The sequence below is a fragment of the Leuciscus leuciscus genome (assembly GCF_965113295.1).
Source record: "Leuciscus leuciscus genome assembly, chromosome: 4".
NCBI classification, from domain to species: Eukaryota; Metazoa; Chordata; class Actinopteri; order Cypriniformes; family Leuciscidae; genus Leuciscus; species Leuciscus leuciscus.
This window is the reverse complement of record NC_138728.1, coordinates 54,903,090-54,921,100: the sequence shown is the minus strand read 5'-3', so window position 1 is coordinate 54,921,100 and position 18,011 is coordinate 54,903,090. Positions and strand designations below refer to the sequence as shown.

At 40.8% G+C, this 18,011-nt stretch overlaps 2 protein-coding genes and 1 long non-coding RNA gene across 4 annotated transcripts in view; 1 reads left to right on the top strand and 2 right to left on the bottom strand.

The window, feature by feature from the left end:
- Window positions 1-18,011, top strand: part of LOC309497139 — a 549,185-nt gene that overhangs the window by 325,334 nt on the left and 205,840 nt on the right. The window lies entirely within an intron of this gene.
- Window positions 1-18,011, bottom strand: part of LOC309497115 (NACHT, LRR and PYD domains-containing protein 3-like) — a 202,138-nt gene that overhangs the window by 101,442 nt on the left and 82,685 nt on the right. The window lies entirely within an intron of this gene.
- Window positions 486-4,059, bottom strand: LOC309496457 (uncharacterized protein; the record flags this gene model as incomplete). Its single annotated transcript, XM_082166447.1, has 3 exons — window positions 486-569; window positions 3,133-3,806; window positions 3,957-4,059. The coding sequence occupies 3 exons, from the start codon at window positions 4,057-4,059 to the stop codon at window positions 486-488; spliced, it is 861 nt and encodes a 286-aa protein (XP_082022573.1).

The window sequence follows — 18,011 nt, the reverse complement described above, 5'->3', positions numbered from 1 at the left end:
TGGACTACACGGACAGAGAGAAGGCAGAACCTAGCTTCGTGTTTATTTTTCTTTATTTGGCAAAAAGCACCACACTTTGTTTTTATTGTGAGTATACACAAAAATAATACACATTTAACAGAATCGATTGATGTATGAAACTCCTATGGAAAATCAAAGTCAACAGAGTATTTATGAGTTTCTTTTACACTGATAAAAAAAAAAGCGAGCTGGTATCGCCGGCGATACCGCCGACCTCAGGGGGTTAAATGAACTACCTCCCGATCTGAGATCTGACCATATTATGTTAACAGCATTGTGGTTTGGAGCTAAAAAGCCCCCGATAAACATCTATCTTGACCCGTGTGTGAATGAGTGGACTGATCTACATGAGCGTGGCTTTGATTGGGTTACATCTCATGGTGTACATGGTACCAGAAAAGTATTTGCTTTAATACTTGTAAGTGATTCTGTTGGCCGTCCACTCCTACAGAACTTTGAGCAGTTCAATGGGGAGTTTTGATGTTCTTTTTGTCTTCAGAAAGGAGCACTTGTCGAACGTGGTCGGGGAAAGGCCAGGGTTTACCCATCTGAGGAGAACATAGAGCTTAGATGTCAAAGTCAGACTTTGGAGCTAGTTACGAGAGCTTCAGCAGGTGTGAAAGGACCTTCGGTGTTGTCCCTTTTACCTGGATTTGATATAATTGAGGGATGTGTCCCTGACTACATGCACAGTCTCCTCCTTGGAGTTACAAGATCTATTACTTCGCTATGGTGTAACTCTGAAAATCACCGATCTCCTTGGTACTTAGCCTGGTCCATACCACAAATTGACAAACAACTGTTAAAGATAAATCCCCCAAGTAATGTCTCCAGAACACCTCGACCCATAAAAGAAAGACGTTACTGGAGAGCCCATGAATGGCTGATGTGGATACTTTACTACAGTATTCCTGTTCTTAAGGGGATTCTACCTGAGAGATACCTTAATCAGTGGCTGAAACTGGCGAGTGGCGTAGCTTTGGAGCTAACCACATCGATTTCACCTCAGCAGCTTTTAGAAGCACAGGACCTTCTTCATCAGTTTGTATCTGAGATGGAGCCCCTTTATGGTATAGGCAATGTCACCTACAATGTTCACCTCTGCCTCCATCTCTCTAGAAGAGTCCAGAATTGGGGGCCATTATGGGTCCATTCTGTCTTTCAATTTGAGGCCTATAACATGGAGTTGATCGAAATGGTAAAAAGCACCCAGTCTGTGCCCATCCAAATATGCAAAGTTTTCTGGATGAAAAAAGCACTTCCACTGTATGCCAGTCAAACACTGAAAAATCCCTGTTCTATCCCTGTTGAAGTGCTGTTCTAAGTCAGTTATTGAGGGGAAGAAAAGAGCGAAAGCATGTAGTGAGGTGTTTGGGAGTTACAGCTTTTGGACCACCCAAGAAAAAAATTATGGCACATGATGACTACATTGCTTTGCATAGTGTTGGTGATCGGGTAGAGAAGCAGGTTTATTATGATCGAGTGTTTGTCAATGGTGCGATCGTTCATTCCCAGGCATACCAGCGTTCAGAGAAGAGGAATTCTAGTGTAGTTCGTATAAAAACTGACAACGCATTCTTCTCTGTTATAACGTTCATGATGACTATGCTGTCCTTGCAACTGCGTCACTTTGAAGTAACTAGACAGCTGAGCTAGCTAACAAACACACATGAAGCAGTTTATCCTTTTCAGAATGTTTACTTCTGTGATCCTTTTTCTTATTTGTAAAACTGAAATACAATAAACAAGAAATGAAATTACAATTTGTACATTAATCTGTTTGAAATAGATATAAACGTGTGCATTACAATCTGCACGTGCGTATACATGTGATAGAAAACTTCCTTACATTTTCATATCGATCACAAACTTATTTTTCAAGAGGAAAGATTATGTTACCTCATAACACTTTTAAACATCGCTTAAAATAGTAAATAAACTTACAGGCATATCTTTATCCAGGGCAAAGACTGTTTGAGCGTCGGATTAAAATACAGTATGCTGCACGTTGAACTGCTGTCAAACTAATAAATCAACATTGCAAGTGCGCATGTACAGGAAAAATAACAACTGCAATACTACAAATGTCCGCTAGATAGCGATTATATACCATTACAATGGGCAGAACAATGACAAATGTAGGAAATGGCAGTACTTGTAATGCTATTGGTCACTTTTTTGAGGAGGGGAAGCACAGCTTTTCTGCTTGTGTTCAAAATCCTCTACACTTTCATCCAGTCAAGAAGGTGCTGTCTCTCCTAACTGCTGTACATGCCTCAGCAATTGAACACAAATGTGTGTACATGCCTTTAGAACAGCACATATGTGATTATATTATGACTTTTCTTAATTATTATGAAGTAATTGTTTCATTTTTTCCATGTCTGACATCAGTGACATCAGTTTTTGCAGCTCTGCCAAGCTTTATTGAAAGCACCAAAAGTTTATTTTCTTTGAATGCTAGTAGAGAACCCAGGTTTACATAGCTGCATCAGTGCAATCTAGAGAAATGGGTTTTAAATTATATTTAGGGTCCCTAGATTTTTTGGAGACAAACACAACTGTATATTATTCTGTATGCATCTGCATATGTAGTACATGTATGTACTTTCTTACATATAGAAATTGATGATATTAATATATGGCTGTTGATTAATGTCAATGAACGTCAAAAGTGACCGACTGAACTGGCACCAACGGCTCAGGCACTGGAACTGGCACCACTGAAACTGGCACTGGAACTGGCACCACTGGAACTGGCACCACCGGCTCAGGCACTGGAACTGGCACCAACGGGTCAGGCACTGGAACTGGCACCACCGGAACTGGCACTTGAACTGGCACCACCGGCTCAGGCACTGGAACTGGCACCAACGGCTCAGGCACTGGAACTGGCACCACCGGCTCAGGCACTGGAACTGGCACCACCGACTCAGGCACTGGAACTGGCACCACCGGCTCAGGAACAGACATCACCGGCTCAGGCTCAGGAACAGACATCACCGGCTCAGGCTCAGGAACAGACACCACCGGCTCAGGCTCAGGAACAGACACCAGCGGCTCAGGCTCAGGAACAGACACCATCGGCTCAGGCTCAGGAACAGACACCACTGGCTCGACGGTGGCCATCTTGTCAGGGGACACAGGCTCAGCAAGCGTGATGTGAACAGGCTCAGCAACGGCCATCTTGTCCGAAGACACAGGCTCGGCAGGTGTGACGTGAACAGGCTCGGCGGCGGCCATCTTGTCCAAAGACACAGGCTCGGCAGGCGTGACGTGAACAGGCTCGGCGGCGGCCATCTTGTCCGAAGACACAGGCTCGGCAGGCGTGACGTGAACAGGCTCGGCGACGGCCATCTGGTCCGAAGACACAGGCTCGGCAGGCGTGACGTGAACAGGCTCGGCGGCGGCCATCTTGTCCAAAGACACAGGCTCGGCAGGCGTGACGTGAACAGGCTCGGTGGCGGCGGCCATCTTGTCTGAAGACATAGGCTCAAGAACAGTCTCTGGATCTGCAGACGTCCTGTGCTTCCTCCATGCCTGCAGTACCCCCACTGCATAAAAAAGGAAGACCACTCTCTTGGCCGTGGCAGGACTGATGGTGGGCGGCTCCGAGACGATCTCAGGGATGACAGCGGGCTGCTCGGAGGGGATGGCCTCCGGGACGACAGTGGGCTGCTCGGAGGGGACAGCCTCCGGGCCATTGGGAAGGCAGGAAGTCTTCCTCCTCCTCCTCCGCCTCCGGACCACCGGACTCGAAACCACCGAACCCGGGACCACCGGAACTGGGACCACCGGAACTGGGACCACTGGACTCGAGACCACCGGAACTGGGACCACCGGACTCGGGACCACCGGAACTGGAACCACCGGACTCGGGACCACCGGACTCGGGACCACCGGAACTGGGACCATCTGACTTGGGACCACCTGACTCGGGACCACCTTCCTGGCAATTCTCTCCTGATGGCGAATAAGACCCTCCACCATCTTCTCAAAATTGACCCCATCAAAAGCTCTTCGGATCAGCCAGTCCATGGGTTCATCAAGCGCATAATTAAATAAATCTTGAGCGAGCTCTTAACGCATTATAGTCCTTCACGTCTATTGCGATCTCAAAATTCCGGCCAGTTGATAATACCTAGAATATCAAAATCGACTGCTGGCGGTAGATCCTTTTCCTATTTAGCACCAAAACTTTGGAACAATCTTCCTAACATTGTCCGGGAAGCAGACACACTCTGTCAGTTCAAATCTAGATTAAAGACACATCTCTTTGACATAGCGTTCACATAATACATTATAGACTTCTATAATTCAATATTAGGCTGCATAGATTAGGTCAGCTGGAACCGGGAACACTTCCCATAAATCCTGATGTACTTGTTACATCATGAGAAGAATGGCATCTACGCTAATTTTAGTGTCTTTGTTTATCCCAAGGTTTTCCCGCAGCCTGCCGGATCCAGGCCGTATCCAGATCTGACGAAGGACCTTCGCCTGGACCCGATGTCAATGCAGTGCTGAAGTGCCAACTAGTCTCTCCCTATGGAGGATCCCTTTCCCATTCTACAGATAAAGCGTCGTCGGGAAAACTCAATTTGCGTATCTACCCCGAATTGATAAAATAAAATAAAATTCTGAATCAAAACTATAAGGAAACACCAGTAATTTGTTTATGTTTGGTTTGTAGGGAATTACAAACCTTCACACATATATTCAAATGCACATAACTATAGAACCCGTTCTTAATGCGCATGTGAACGCCATCTGCAGGATCGCGTTTAAAGTTTGTGTAGAGAGAATGGTGTCGTCTTGGCGGCCCATAATTTGATAGTGGGTGAACATTGCGACTGAAGCGAATCAATCAAAACTAACTTTAGCTGGAAAATAACTTTATTAAAGTACCGCTATAAAGCCAAAACAATCTTACGTTAAATTATACATTTATCTCTGTAAAGCTGCTTTGAGACAATCTAGATTGTTAAAAGCGCTATATAAATGAAGATGACTTGACTTGACTTGACTATTACAATGTTTAGACAGCTGACTTACAGCTGACTTCTAATCAGTAAATTGATGCCATCATGTTCACCTTGAATGCCCAATACAGTGTAGTTCACCATAGTTTTTCATGTGATGTTATGTAAGGAAGTAGGATCAGCAGATCTAAAAACATATTCTTAAATTTGAATCCTTCACTAGTAAGGAGTCAAATATGCAGACAATGCTGGAAAAGCAAAGAATGTGCAGGAGCTGGAGGATTTATCTGAAGACCATTGGGCCGTTTAACTGTTCGGGACAAACAAGGGACTCATGATCAACCATTACAAAAAAAAAGTTGTGGATCATCCAGGTAATGACACACAATATTAAGAATCAAGGGTATGTCATTTGTTTTGTATTTTGTGTTTGTATTTTATCTTGTGGACCTGGCTATACTTAAAGATCTGTAATGTGAAAAAGCTTTTTCAGGGCAGTACTAAATAAAAACAAGGTTTTTATGATCCTTCTTATTTTAAAAAAATATATATATATTTTATACATATATTATATATTTATAAAAATTTTTGGAGGTTCTGCGTGTATGTAAACTTATGACTAAAGTGTAAATGTAACAAAAATCTTAACATTATTAGACGCCAAAATGTTGCTATGGTTATAACATTCTCATGTTGCTATGGTAACAATGTCAATTATGGCAATTTCATGACAGGGTTAGGGTAAGGCCTAGGGTAAACCTAACACTATCTCCAACCTGACTCACACAGAACAATAATTTAAAGGATTCACTCCCACATTTAAATGCAGTTATCACTCCTTATACTTTACAGTGTGAACGTAACCTCTCCCTTGTGAAAAAAAAGTGCACTTAAGTGTACTTTTATAAAGTGTACTTATTACATAAATAAAATACTTTAAATATATACACTTAAGTGTGAATTAAATGCCATCTTTTCGGCGCACTTAATACACATTAAGTGTAATTAATTTCAAATATATCATATATTAAGTTGAATTAAAATGTAATAAGTTGCCATTAAGAGTGATTTTTTGGAACAACTTAATTGGTACTTTATTACAACTTTATATCTACTTTCATAATTGCTTCTAGTGTTTTTAAAATATACTTAAAATGTACTACACAATATAATGACACGCAATTAATGTGATTTAAAATATACTTTAATGTCAGTTTTCAATACACTTAAGTGTGTAAGAATTGATAAATTAGGAAATTCCAGACAGTCTGTTTCGGGGGTGACCAGACCCTGAGAGGACAAAAGGATCTCTCTGGAGATTAGCATTTGAACTGGCTCTCATGCACCATCGAGACGAAAGTCTCACCTCTGAGTCATCTTAATCTACATCTCTATCCCTCTCCCCTCACCCCTCTCTCTCTCAGATGATCACCTGAATTCACCCAAGAAAATGTATAGTTTAATGTGAATGATTATCACAGAATATTCTCATGTTTGGTATCATTTAAATTGTCACAGGGCGACTGGTACAGATGTCTCATATCAGAATAAGTCAAACAAAAGATAATAAGGGTTTTAAGAGTTTATGGATAACTGACACACAAAGGAAGATGGTCTCTCAAGCAAATGGTTACACCCCCCAAGTGTTACAGTGTACCTCTGAATGCAAATTTCTATTGTTAGCACATGTTTCCAGGTAAAAGGTTTGTCTATTTAAGGAATTGCAGCAGGTTGATCGAGGCCTTTTTCTGTATTTCAGATCGGAATTGATTATGAAATTGGCAAGATACATTTACCTGACATAATAAATTGTTACATTTGATTATTCTAACTGATTGTGACATTGTTCATTTAATGGTTAAAAGGAATAGTTAAACATTTGCTCACTTTTAGTGAGGCACAGATATCATTAAAACCTTTCATTTATGGAGTCAGATGAAATAAACGAGTAAATACCTGGTAAATACATATGATCGATGTATCACAAATTTAACCAACCAATATTTTGCGTGAGTGAGGACAGAACACGTGATTCCTTCCCTGTGTATTGGCGGACCGGCATATTGGACCAATTTCACGGGCCTTACAAGTGTGAATTAAATGCCATCTTTTTGGCGCACTTAATGCACATTCTAGTGATACAAACATGGTTAACTTTATATATAACTCCTGTGCTTCGTCAACTATTAAAAGAAATTAAACTTCATCATAAATAACTTTCAATGCACTGAGAATTTCGGTGTCAAGCTTTGGTGTCTCTTTTGATGAGCTATCATCTTCACTTTCTGTTTCAAGCTGTAAGAGAAAAAGATTTCAGGATTGTGTTTAACCCTCTGGAGTCTGGGCTGTTTTTGGGGCCCTTGAGATGTTCTGACATGCCCTGACATTTGTGCTTTTTTCAGTTGCTTATAAACATATTAATGGCAAATGTGTAAATTCACTCTATATAGCACAAACAGGGCTACCATAATATATGAGCCACGTGTATGTACATGTTTTCATTTTTGAGAGAATAATGTTTATGCATGGTTATTGAAAAAACTAAAAACTAAAGTTTCTGAAATAAGGCCACAAAACACATAGTAAATATGTGTCAATAAGACTTTTGACTAATGGATGTCGTCGCCTAGAGTTTTTTCTTCAAAATGATGTGAAAATCATCCTGCCTAATCATTCACATAAAACGATACATTGATTTAAGTTTTGTGAAACACTTCTAGTTTGGAAAGCCAATATGCGGATGGGGCGTAAACGATCATGCATATTTAGTAGTTCACACCTGATGTGCTGAAGGGCCGCTGTGCCTTGGTGAAACGGTGTTTGTACGTGAAGAGCTCTTTTCCAAAATGCCATAAACCTAAAAAGCTGCCTCAAAGATCCACCAAATGTAATGATTATGAATATGTAAAATATTGCAATAAGACATTTTAATTGTTTATTAACTTCTGGCAAAGATGAAGTTGACGATAGGCTATTGACTCGCGATCTTCGCAGTAGGCTAGTGAACGCACCGGAGAAATGCACATTTATTAGGCTACATAGTTTTTTGTTTTGGATGGTTTTGTTTAGAACCAGCTTTCTGTAAATATATTTCACATTTTATAGACATGTGAGGCGAGTAGGCTACGGTCTGGTTCATGATGATCTCCAGTTCAAGCACCTTATGTTGTGATTGCTAGCCTATATTTACTTTTTATGTATTAAATCCAGGATATTTGTTAATGAAAAAATTATTAAAATTAAGATACAATTAATACAAAACGAAATTCGTTTTAAAGAAAGGATTTGTACTTTCTGTTTTGAGTTCTCTGTGAAAGTTTGAAAGTCTTTTAGTGCTGCTTTCAGAGCGCTCGCGTCCATAATGGAGAACTGTCACGTAATATTGTTTTTTCCTTATAAATTCGAACACGAAAAATAAAAGACAAAAGACTTTTAAGTAAAACTTATTCCGAAATTGTGTCCTCGGCGGAATTCGCTCTTCAAAATGCTGCCGTTCGTCGTCTGAGTTACAATCTTCCTCTGAGGAAAAGGTGCATTCTTCCTCGCTGTCCAGAATCATCTGAAGGGCGTCTTTACTGGAGAAGCGTGCCATACTCAAAACGCGATGATATATCAGTAAGTCTGATGAAGAAACTGTGTTTTTATGGCATTGATCGGGGGGCGTATGCGATGCATACTAGATCACCTAAACTATTTACCATGTGAATAGCGCCAGGGGCGGGGCGGCCGCAGCTTATTATAGAGATAGGCAAGGCAAGGCAAGTTTATTTATATAGCACATTTCATACACAATGGCAATTCAAAGTGCTTTACATAGAAGAAATTAAAATAATAAAAAGAAATAAGAATAATTAAAACAGTTTAGAAGAATACAAAATAAAATACAGTACAAACAGTCGGACGAACATTGGCACAGTGCTCATTCAGTAAATGCATAGTTAAACAGATGTGTTTTGAGTCTGGATTTGAATGTGACTACTGTAGGAGCACGTCTGATCTCCTCTGGAAGCTGGTTCCAGCTGCGGCTGGCATAATAGCTAAAAGCGGACTCGCCATGTTTAGAGTGAACCCTTGGTATTTCTAGCTGATATGATCCTAATGATCTGAGTGATCTGTTGGGTTTATATTCAGTGAGCATATCTGCAATGTATTGAGGTCCTAGGCCATTGAATGATTTATATACCAGTAATAATACTTTAAAATCAATCCTAAATTTAACTGGGAGCCAGTGTAAAGACCTGAGGACTGGTGTGATATGTTCATATTTTCTGGTTCTGCTCAGAATCCTGGCGGCAGCGTTCTGTATGAGCTGCAACTGTCTTATGGTCTTTTTGGGAAGTCCAGTGAGGAGTCCATTACAATAATCCACCCTGCTGGTGATGAAAGCATGCACAAGTTTCTCTAAGTCTTGTCTGGAAACAAAGCATCTTATTCTTGCAATATTTTTCAGATGATAGTATGCTGATTTAGTTATTGCTTTGACATGACTACTGAAACTAAGGTCTGACTCTAGTGTCACACCAAGATTCCTGACTTGATGTTTAGTTGTTTGACCCCTAGAGTGAAGGTATGCGTTCACCTTGAGAACTTCATCTTTGTTTCCAAACGCAATGACTTCAGTTTTGTCTTTGTTTAACTGAAGAAAGTTTTGACACATCCAACTGTTGACTTCATCAATGCATTGGCACAGGGAGTCAATGGGGCTGTAATCGTTAGGCGATAGGGCTAAGTAGAGCTGTGTGTCGTCTGCATAGCTGTGGTAAGCAATTTGGTTCTTTCTCATTATTTGGCTCATTGGGAGCATATACAGGTTGAACAGGAGTGGTGCAAGAATTGAGCCTTGAGGGACTCCGCATGTCATGGATGTCCACTCAGACTTATGGTCTCCTATACTCACATAATAACCTCTCCCATCTAAGTATGACCTGAACCATTTTAGGACTATCCCAGAAAGCCCCACCCAGTTTTCCAGCCTGTCCAGAAGTATGTTGTGATCGACAGTGTCAAATGCAGCACTGAGGTCGAGTAGTACCAGCACTGATAATTTGCCTGAGTCAGTATTTAAGCGAATATCGTTTATTATCTTTATGAGCGCTGTCTCTGTGCTGTGGTGCGGTCGGAAACCAGATTGAAAATTGTCAAAGTATCCATTCGAGCATAAGAATTTGTTCAGCTGATTGAAGACAACTTTTTCAATGATCTTGCCTATGAAAGGAAGATTTGAGATCGGTCTATAGTTGCTTAATATGGTCTTATCCAGATTGCTCTTTTTCAGGAGGGGCTTGACAACTGCAGTTTTTAGGGAGTTTGGAAAACTCCCAGAGAGAAGTGAAGCATTTACCACTTCTAGAAGATCTGCTTCTAAACTGTTTAACACACTTTTGAAAAACGATGTGGGAAGTGTGTCAAGAGCGCAGGTTGATGTTTTAAGGTGCTGTACGGTGTCTTCCAAAATTTTGCCATCAATTTCTTTGAAATCAGACATAGTAACTACTTTCTCAGGTGGTTTGATCTGTCTGACCCCAGCGCAAGTCAAAGATGTGCTGATCACCTTTCTGATATTATTGATTTTCTCAGAGAAGAAAGAAGCAAACTCACTGCACTTGCTGTCTGAGAGCATTTCACTGGGAATCTGGCTTGGGGGGTTTGTCAGTCTCTCTACAGTAGCAAAAAGAGTGCGTGTGTTGTTTAAATTGCTGTTTATAATATTTGAGAAGAAAGTCTGTCTAGCTTTGCCTAGTTCCATATTGAAAGCATGAAGGCTGTCTTTGTAGATGTTATAATGGACTACAAGTTTTGTCTTCCGCCACATGCGCTCTGCTTTTCTGCATTGTCTTTTCATATTTTGCACTGCTGTTGAGTTTCTCCAAGGTGCTTTTTGTCTGCCACTCTTCTTCCTGACTTTAACAGGAGCAATATCATCAATTACACCTTTAACTTTTGAGTTAAAAGAATCAAGGAGAAAATCAACAGAGTCAGCAGATATGCTTGGTGTTAAGGATATAGCCTTCATAAATAGGACACTAGTGTTCTCATTTAAGCATCTCTTCTTGACAGACACAGATCTAGCTTCAGTGGCAGGAGAGATCAATATATCAAAGAAAATACAGAAATGATCAGACAGTGCTACATCCTTAATAACAATCGATGAAATGTTTAGACCCTTACTGATAAGTAAATCTAGAGTGTGTCCACGATTGTGTGTGGGTCCATGAACATGCTGAGTCAGATCAAAAGTTTTAAAAACAGTTTTGATTTCTTTTGCCATATTGTTTTCTGCATTATCTATGTGAATGTTAAAATCTCCAGCAATGGCAAAACAGTCAAACTCTGAGGTAATTGTTGATAACAGTTCTGTAAAGTCCTCAGTGAAGGCTGGAGAGTATTTTGGCGGCCTGTAAATAATGATAAGTAAAATGCGTGGAGCACCTTTTAACACAATACCCAGATATTCGAAAGACGGGTAATTCCCAAATGATATTTGCTTACATTGATAGATATCTTTAAAAAGAGCAGCTAGACCCCCACCTCTCTTAACAGCTCTGCAGACACTCATAAAAGTAAAGTTAGGAGGGGCTGCTTCATTGAGGATTGTTGCACTGCAGCTGTCTTCTAGCCAGGTTTCATTTAGAAGCATAAAATCCAGGTTGTTTGTGGTTATTAAGTCGTTGACTAGAAGTGATTTATTTTTAAGTGAGCGAATGTTTAAAAGAGCTAACTTAACAGACTTACTTTTCCCCACAGCAATATTAGTTTGACGTGTAATAGGCACCAGATTAGTTGGGTTTGCTGCACGGCTATTGAAGGCCTTAGACTTTCTATCATGTAATAGAACAGCAATAGAGAAAGATACAGGCACACTGGGTTCCCGCTTGTTTTGTAAACATTTGAGAAAGTTACTGTTATCAAAACGGGGACCCGACACATATCACTGAGAGCTGGTATCAGTTGTTTTTGGTTCACCTCGAGCAGAAGGAGGAGGGTGTGGGCCCTGGCGTTGTGGCAGAGGCCGAAGAGCTCTCACAGGAGGGGGAGGGCGAGCTGGGCCCGCAGGCTTTGGTGGTAGTGGTGCCTGTCTTTTTTTAGTTGGTATCTGGGGGCTTGCAGCAAAAGAGTGGGATAGTCTGGTTCCAGCATGCACCAGTTCTTCCATTTTCTGTGAGAAGCACAGTAGTGGCGTTGCAGGCGAGAGGGAGAAAGTGTCTGGTGAAAGGGGCTGTTGCTCCGGTGTTATAGGAGGCTGTAATATGCTGTCCTGGCTTCCCTGGCTGTTTTCCAGGAAGTCGTCCTTGGGTGCTGAATCTTCAAGCAGTTCTGATATGGCTGTCTGTGGTGAGCTCTGTGTGCAGGGCTCAGCTGAGATTGTGTCCGTGAGCTGAGGTTGTTGTGGCGGAGTGGTGTTATCATGTCCATTTTGCTGCTGAAGTGAAGTCCCGTGGTCATTCATACTGTGTCCAGGTGTGTGTGTGCCATTCAGATTGAGTGGATTGGCACAAACCGCAGAAGGATGATTTAGGGAGAAGTAGATATTGTCCTTTAACACTCTTGAACCAAGTTTGTTTGGGTGATGGCCGTCCCGATGAAACAGTTGTCGTTGACTCCAGAAAAGATTGAAATTGTCAATGAAGTTCACTGCTTTTATATTGCAGGTTTTTTGCAGCCATGTATTTAGCCCAAGCAACCGTGAAAACCTGTTTGTTCCTCTTGCTGGTAGTGGTCCACTGATGAATGTTTCAACTTTCAGTCTTTTAAGTGTTTCAAAAAGTTCATTGAAATCCTTCTTAAGGAGTTCTGACTGCTCTTTATGAATATCATTCTTCCCCACATGTATGATGAGTCGATTTGCAGTCTTATGTTTCATCAGAATGTTCTGAAGTTCCCTGTTTATATCAGAAGTTGTTGCTTGTGGAAGGCAGCACGTAGTTGTATCCCTGTTGCTAATGTTTCTGATTATGGAGTCCCCCACTATCAGAGTCCTGGGCCCGGCTGCGCTCTGAGCTGAGTGCCGCTGTCTGCTCGACCTTGAGCGCCAGTTAGCATCAGTGTTAGCTACTGGCCTATTCAGTCTGTGTTCGATCACATTCATCACATTTGTGGATTCCTCATTTACATTCATTAGTACTTCAAATCTGTTCTCAAGATGTATAGGCGGTGGTAGGAGGCCAGTGTTTGCAATCCTTGTCAGAGCTGTATCTGGGGTAGAGGATGCTACTGCGGTAATATGTGATGCTCGTGACAATCTGATGTCTCGAGTGCCTTTGGGTCTCGCTCCCTGTTTGTGCCATCGATTAGTAAGTCGATCGGCTTGTTTCTCTACCTGTCGAGGAGTACTAGTTTCATGGGACTCACCGGTATGCTGAGGGTGTCCATGACGAAGCTCTGTTGTGTGCTCCGTCTGGTTTGGTGGTCCCGTAAGTAACTTTGTTTCTAGAACTGCAATCCTTTGTAAAAGTCTGTGGCAGTTAGTGCAGCAAGTAGATTCCAGAAGAGGCATTTTCTCTTATCCTTGTAGGCAGTTGTGTTTTCCTTTCCCGGTATGTAAGCTGGTCGGGTAAAAGAATTCTCAGTTTTTGTAGTAATCCAAACTTTGTCGTATGAGCACTGTGCTGATTTGCTGAAGTTAAAATTAGGTGATAAAAGGAAATAAAATAAAGGAAATCAAAAATAGAAAAAATAGGAGATAAAATGTAAAAGCGATAGAGCAAAGCGCGGAGCAGTAAGCAAGAGCGTCCGAACAGTAGCTGAGCAGGAAGTGTATGGTCACTACACTACACTACACTACACTACACTACACTACACACTACACTACACTACACTACACACTACACTACACTACACACTACACACTACACTACACTACACTACACTACACTACACACTATACTACACACTACACTACACACTACACTACACACTATAGAAGACAGCTGTCTATACCCTCACCAGTCAGCACTTACACTGCAGTGCACACTACACTACACTACACACTACACTACACTACACTACACTACACACTATACTACACACTACACTACACACTACACACTATAGAAGACAGCCGTCTATACCCTCACCAGTCAGCACTTACACTGCAGTACACACTACACACTACACTACACTACACTACACACTACACTACACACTACACTACACTACACTACACACTACACTACACTACACACTACAGAAGACAGCTGTCTATACCCTCACCAGTCAGCACTGCAGTACACACTACACTACACTACACACTACACTACACACTACAGAAGACAGCTGTCTATACCCTCACCAGTCAGCACTGCAGTACACACTACACTACACTACACTACACACTACACTACACACTACAGAAGACAGCTGTCTATACCCTCACCAGTCAGCACTTACACTGCAGTACACACTACACTACACACTACACTACACTACACACTACACTACACTACACTACACTACACTACACTACACACTACAGAAGACAGCTGTCTATACCCTCACCAGTCAGCACTTACACTGCAGTACACACTACACTACACTACACTACACACTACACACTACAGTGTTCAACACCTGTTACAGATGATGTGTAAACGCATGAATAAATCATTTACAGCACTCTCTGCATCCCCTAATCTAAAGTGTAAACTATTCATCACTTGTAAATGTGTTACACATCATTCGTAGATAAGATTGGTTTATCTTATGCCTTATTGATTCTTGAAGTGGTAATCTACGAATGATGTGTAACATTTACAAGTGATGAATGGTTTACACTGTAGATTAGGGGATGCAGAAAGTGCTGTAAATGATTTATTCATGCGTTTACACATCATTGTGTTGAACACTGTTACTGACCTGTTACAAATGATCTGTACGTGTGTTCAAGGCATTTACAACACTTTCTGCACTCTCTAATTACTACATACATACAAAAAAAAATGTATTAAACATTTATGAAACGCATTTTCTTGTTCTGTACATGATTAGTTAATCATTAACTAATCAAATGTAAATGACTTACAACTGAATCTACAAAACATACATACAATAATGAACATATCACTTATTAATCACTTATGAACGCATAGTCATGTTTCGTAAATAATTAGTTAATCATTTACTAATCACAAAACATACATAAAATGTTAGTATATCACTTGCTAATCATTTATGAATGTTTTGTAAATGATTAGTTCATCATTAACTAACCACTTATAAATGACTTACAACTGAACGTTATTATAAAGTGTTACCGAACTATGAAATGGCAATAATATTTGGGACTATTTTATATGTTCTCTGTTGTCTTTAAGTACAGAAGATATATTGGACTTCCTTGAACATCAAGTTGACACAACAAAAGGATGTAAGTTGTGTGTGGACAGAGAAGACCTTCCAGACAGGGGCATTCTGCAGTGGGAAAGAAAGCAAGCTGCATCTCCTGCCAGTACTCTGAAGGTGGTGTATATAGGAGAGGCAGGTATTGATACAGGAGCCCTTAGGAAAGAGTTTTTAACTGGTAAGTTGGTCATTTAATTGTTGTGTTCTAATATGAAACAAAACCAGTCAATCAGCTAAAACTGGGTATTGCTGTTTTGTCTAAGATATGGTTTCAGGTATTGGAAACAGATTCTTTGAAGGAGCTGGAAACCAGGGTAAAAATCCCAAGTACTCCTTGACAGACCTTGATAACGAGAACTTCAGGTTTGTACATACTTTTTTTTTTCACATTACTGCATGTACTGGATGTAAGGCTTTTATAACTGAGATGTTTTCTACCTTGCGCACAGAACTATTGGTGAAATAATGGCAGTCAGCCTGGCACAAGGTGGCCCACCTCCTGCTTTTCTGAGAGGGTGGTGCTACAGCTTCCTCTGCACAGGAGAAGTGGACTTAAACTCTCTGTCTAAGGAAGATGTGGCCGATCTAGAATCCTGTCAACTCATCAGCAGGGTGAGCACTCTGTTTAAGAGTTTTCAGATATAAAAGATTAGTTTTAACATTTATTTTATTCGCTGCTTTATTTAAAAAAATACTTATTTTCTTTTTTCTCAGGTTGAAGATTCTGCAGATGCTCAGTGTCTGATGTTGAACACTGATGAAATTATAAGCTGCGGATACACGAGCCAGATCAACCTGGACAGCAAAGAAAGCATCATTCGGTAAGAGTTTTAAAAGAAAATTGAAATATACATCAATCAAAGATGGGGAGACAGAGAGTGCAGCTGGTGACGCAGAGCCTGTTGCAGTGCCACACGTGCTCCAGTGGATGACGGGGCGGTCCCACATCCCTATACTCCCTGATGAGAAGAGACATTTCAAAATAACATGCAACCTTGACCACAACTGGGACGGAACGACTAGGAGATCACTCAGTTTGCTACCCAATTGTGAGTGCACTCAGACTGTGACTTTTCCAGTACAGCATCTTAGCACTTACATTGACTTTAGAAGAATCATGAGGGAGGCAGTAAAATATGGTGGTGGATTCCACAGAGTTTAACACAACGAGATCTACTCAAATCAAAGCAATAACTAAGCAATCATTGTTTACTGATTTTGATCAGAATATTGTGCATACAGAGGTGGCAAAAGTAAAAAGTACTCTTCTGGGTGCTGCTGAGTTTACAAGTTTTGGGAAGTTCCTAATTCAGACAAAAGACTGGTAAAAATAATTCTTAAAAAAAATCAGTGAGCTATGAAATTAATTCCAATTGTAAACCAATTATTGTGTTAAATATATAGAAGTAAACTACCATTACCTGTTAATTTGGGTTTTATTTTGGGACTTCCCAAAATGGGTGAACTCAGCACTTTTACTTTTGCCACCTCTAATTGTATAACATCTTTACTATTTCTTTTTTTAGAGCTAGACAGAACTCATAACAGTTGTTGCTACGGTTGGTTATACATCCCAAAGGGTGCCACTCCTTAAGTGCCTTTTTTTTTGCTGGTTCATTAGTAAACATAATGGGATGTTTTTGCCAAGTGCAATATTGTAACCAGCTAAGAAGTTCAGGTTTAAATGTCATTGCTGGTTGGATACTAGTTGCAAGTATCGTGTGTACAAGTCACGCCCATGTGACTGAGAATGTTCCATATAGGATCAAGAGTTCTCTGAAGTTCTTCCAGGGCTTCATCATCCAGTGGGCACACAATTTCGGGAACCACAACCGTACCGTTGGTGTCTCCTTGCAGCATTGCACTCTCCCATTCTATGCCTGGATCTTGAAGTTCCTACAAAGCCAGAAAACAATTCAAATAAATTAAGACTTTGAACCTTAAAACGTTTTTCTGATGTTTTCTGTCTATTTAAAATAATTTAATATTTTTGGAAAAAAATGTACAATAAAGGTGCAAATGTTCATTGAAAACATTAAATTTAGAAATAAAAACTGCTGGTAATTGAACGCTCATATCCCCTCTCCTTCATCCGGTCGCTAAACTTGCTGAACACACCAGTATTTGTATGCGTTATTTCCAGCAATTGAGTCGGTTCATGTCCACAGCGTAAGCGAACCGTACCAGAGTTAGTTTGGAGCCAGACAGAAACCTCCTCCTCCTCTTCAGCCGGGTCTCGGTTCGGCTGTCTGGTCCACACCCGAGTGCGATCGCTGTATTCACACCTGCCCAAAAGATCCGCACAAAGCGGGGGAACGAACCTGAGCTCGATTCAGTCGAACCACACAAGGCAGGTGTGCATACACCCTAAATCACAGGGTCATTTCAATATTTGGGTGAACTAACCCTTTAAGTCTTTTGCTGCATTGGATATATTCACATACCACTATATAAATAAATGTGGACAGGAGCAGGCTTCACTCAATGGGTACACTTGTCAATTTTAAGAGTGCTGGCCCAGATAATTATAATACATAAAGTTGGAGAGAGGCCGTACTATGCTTAAATATGTTTTTATTTATATTTGCACAGATGCCTTCCTCAGTGTGCAGCAAAGTAACAATGTAGTCTTATATGCCCACACCCATATATTACCACAAGCCAATAATG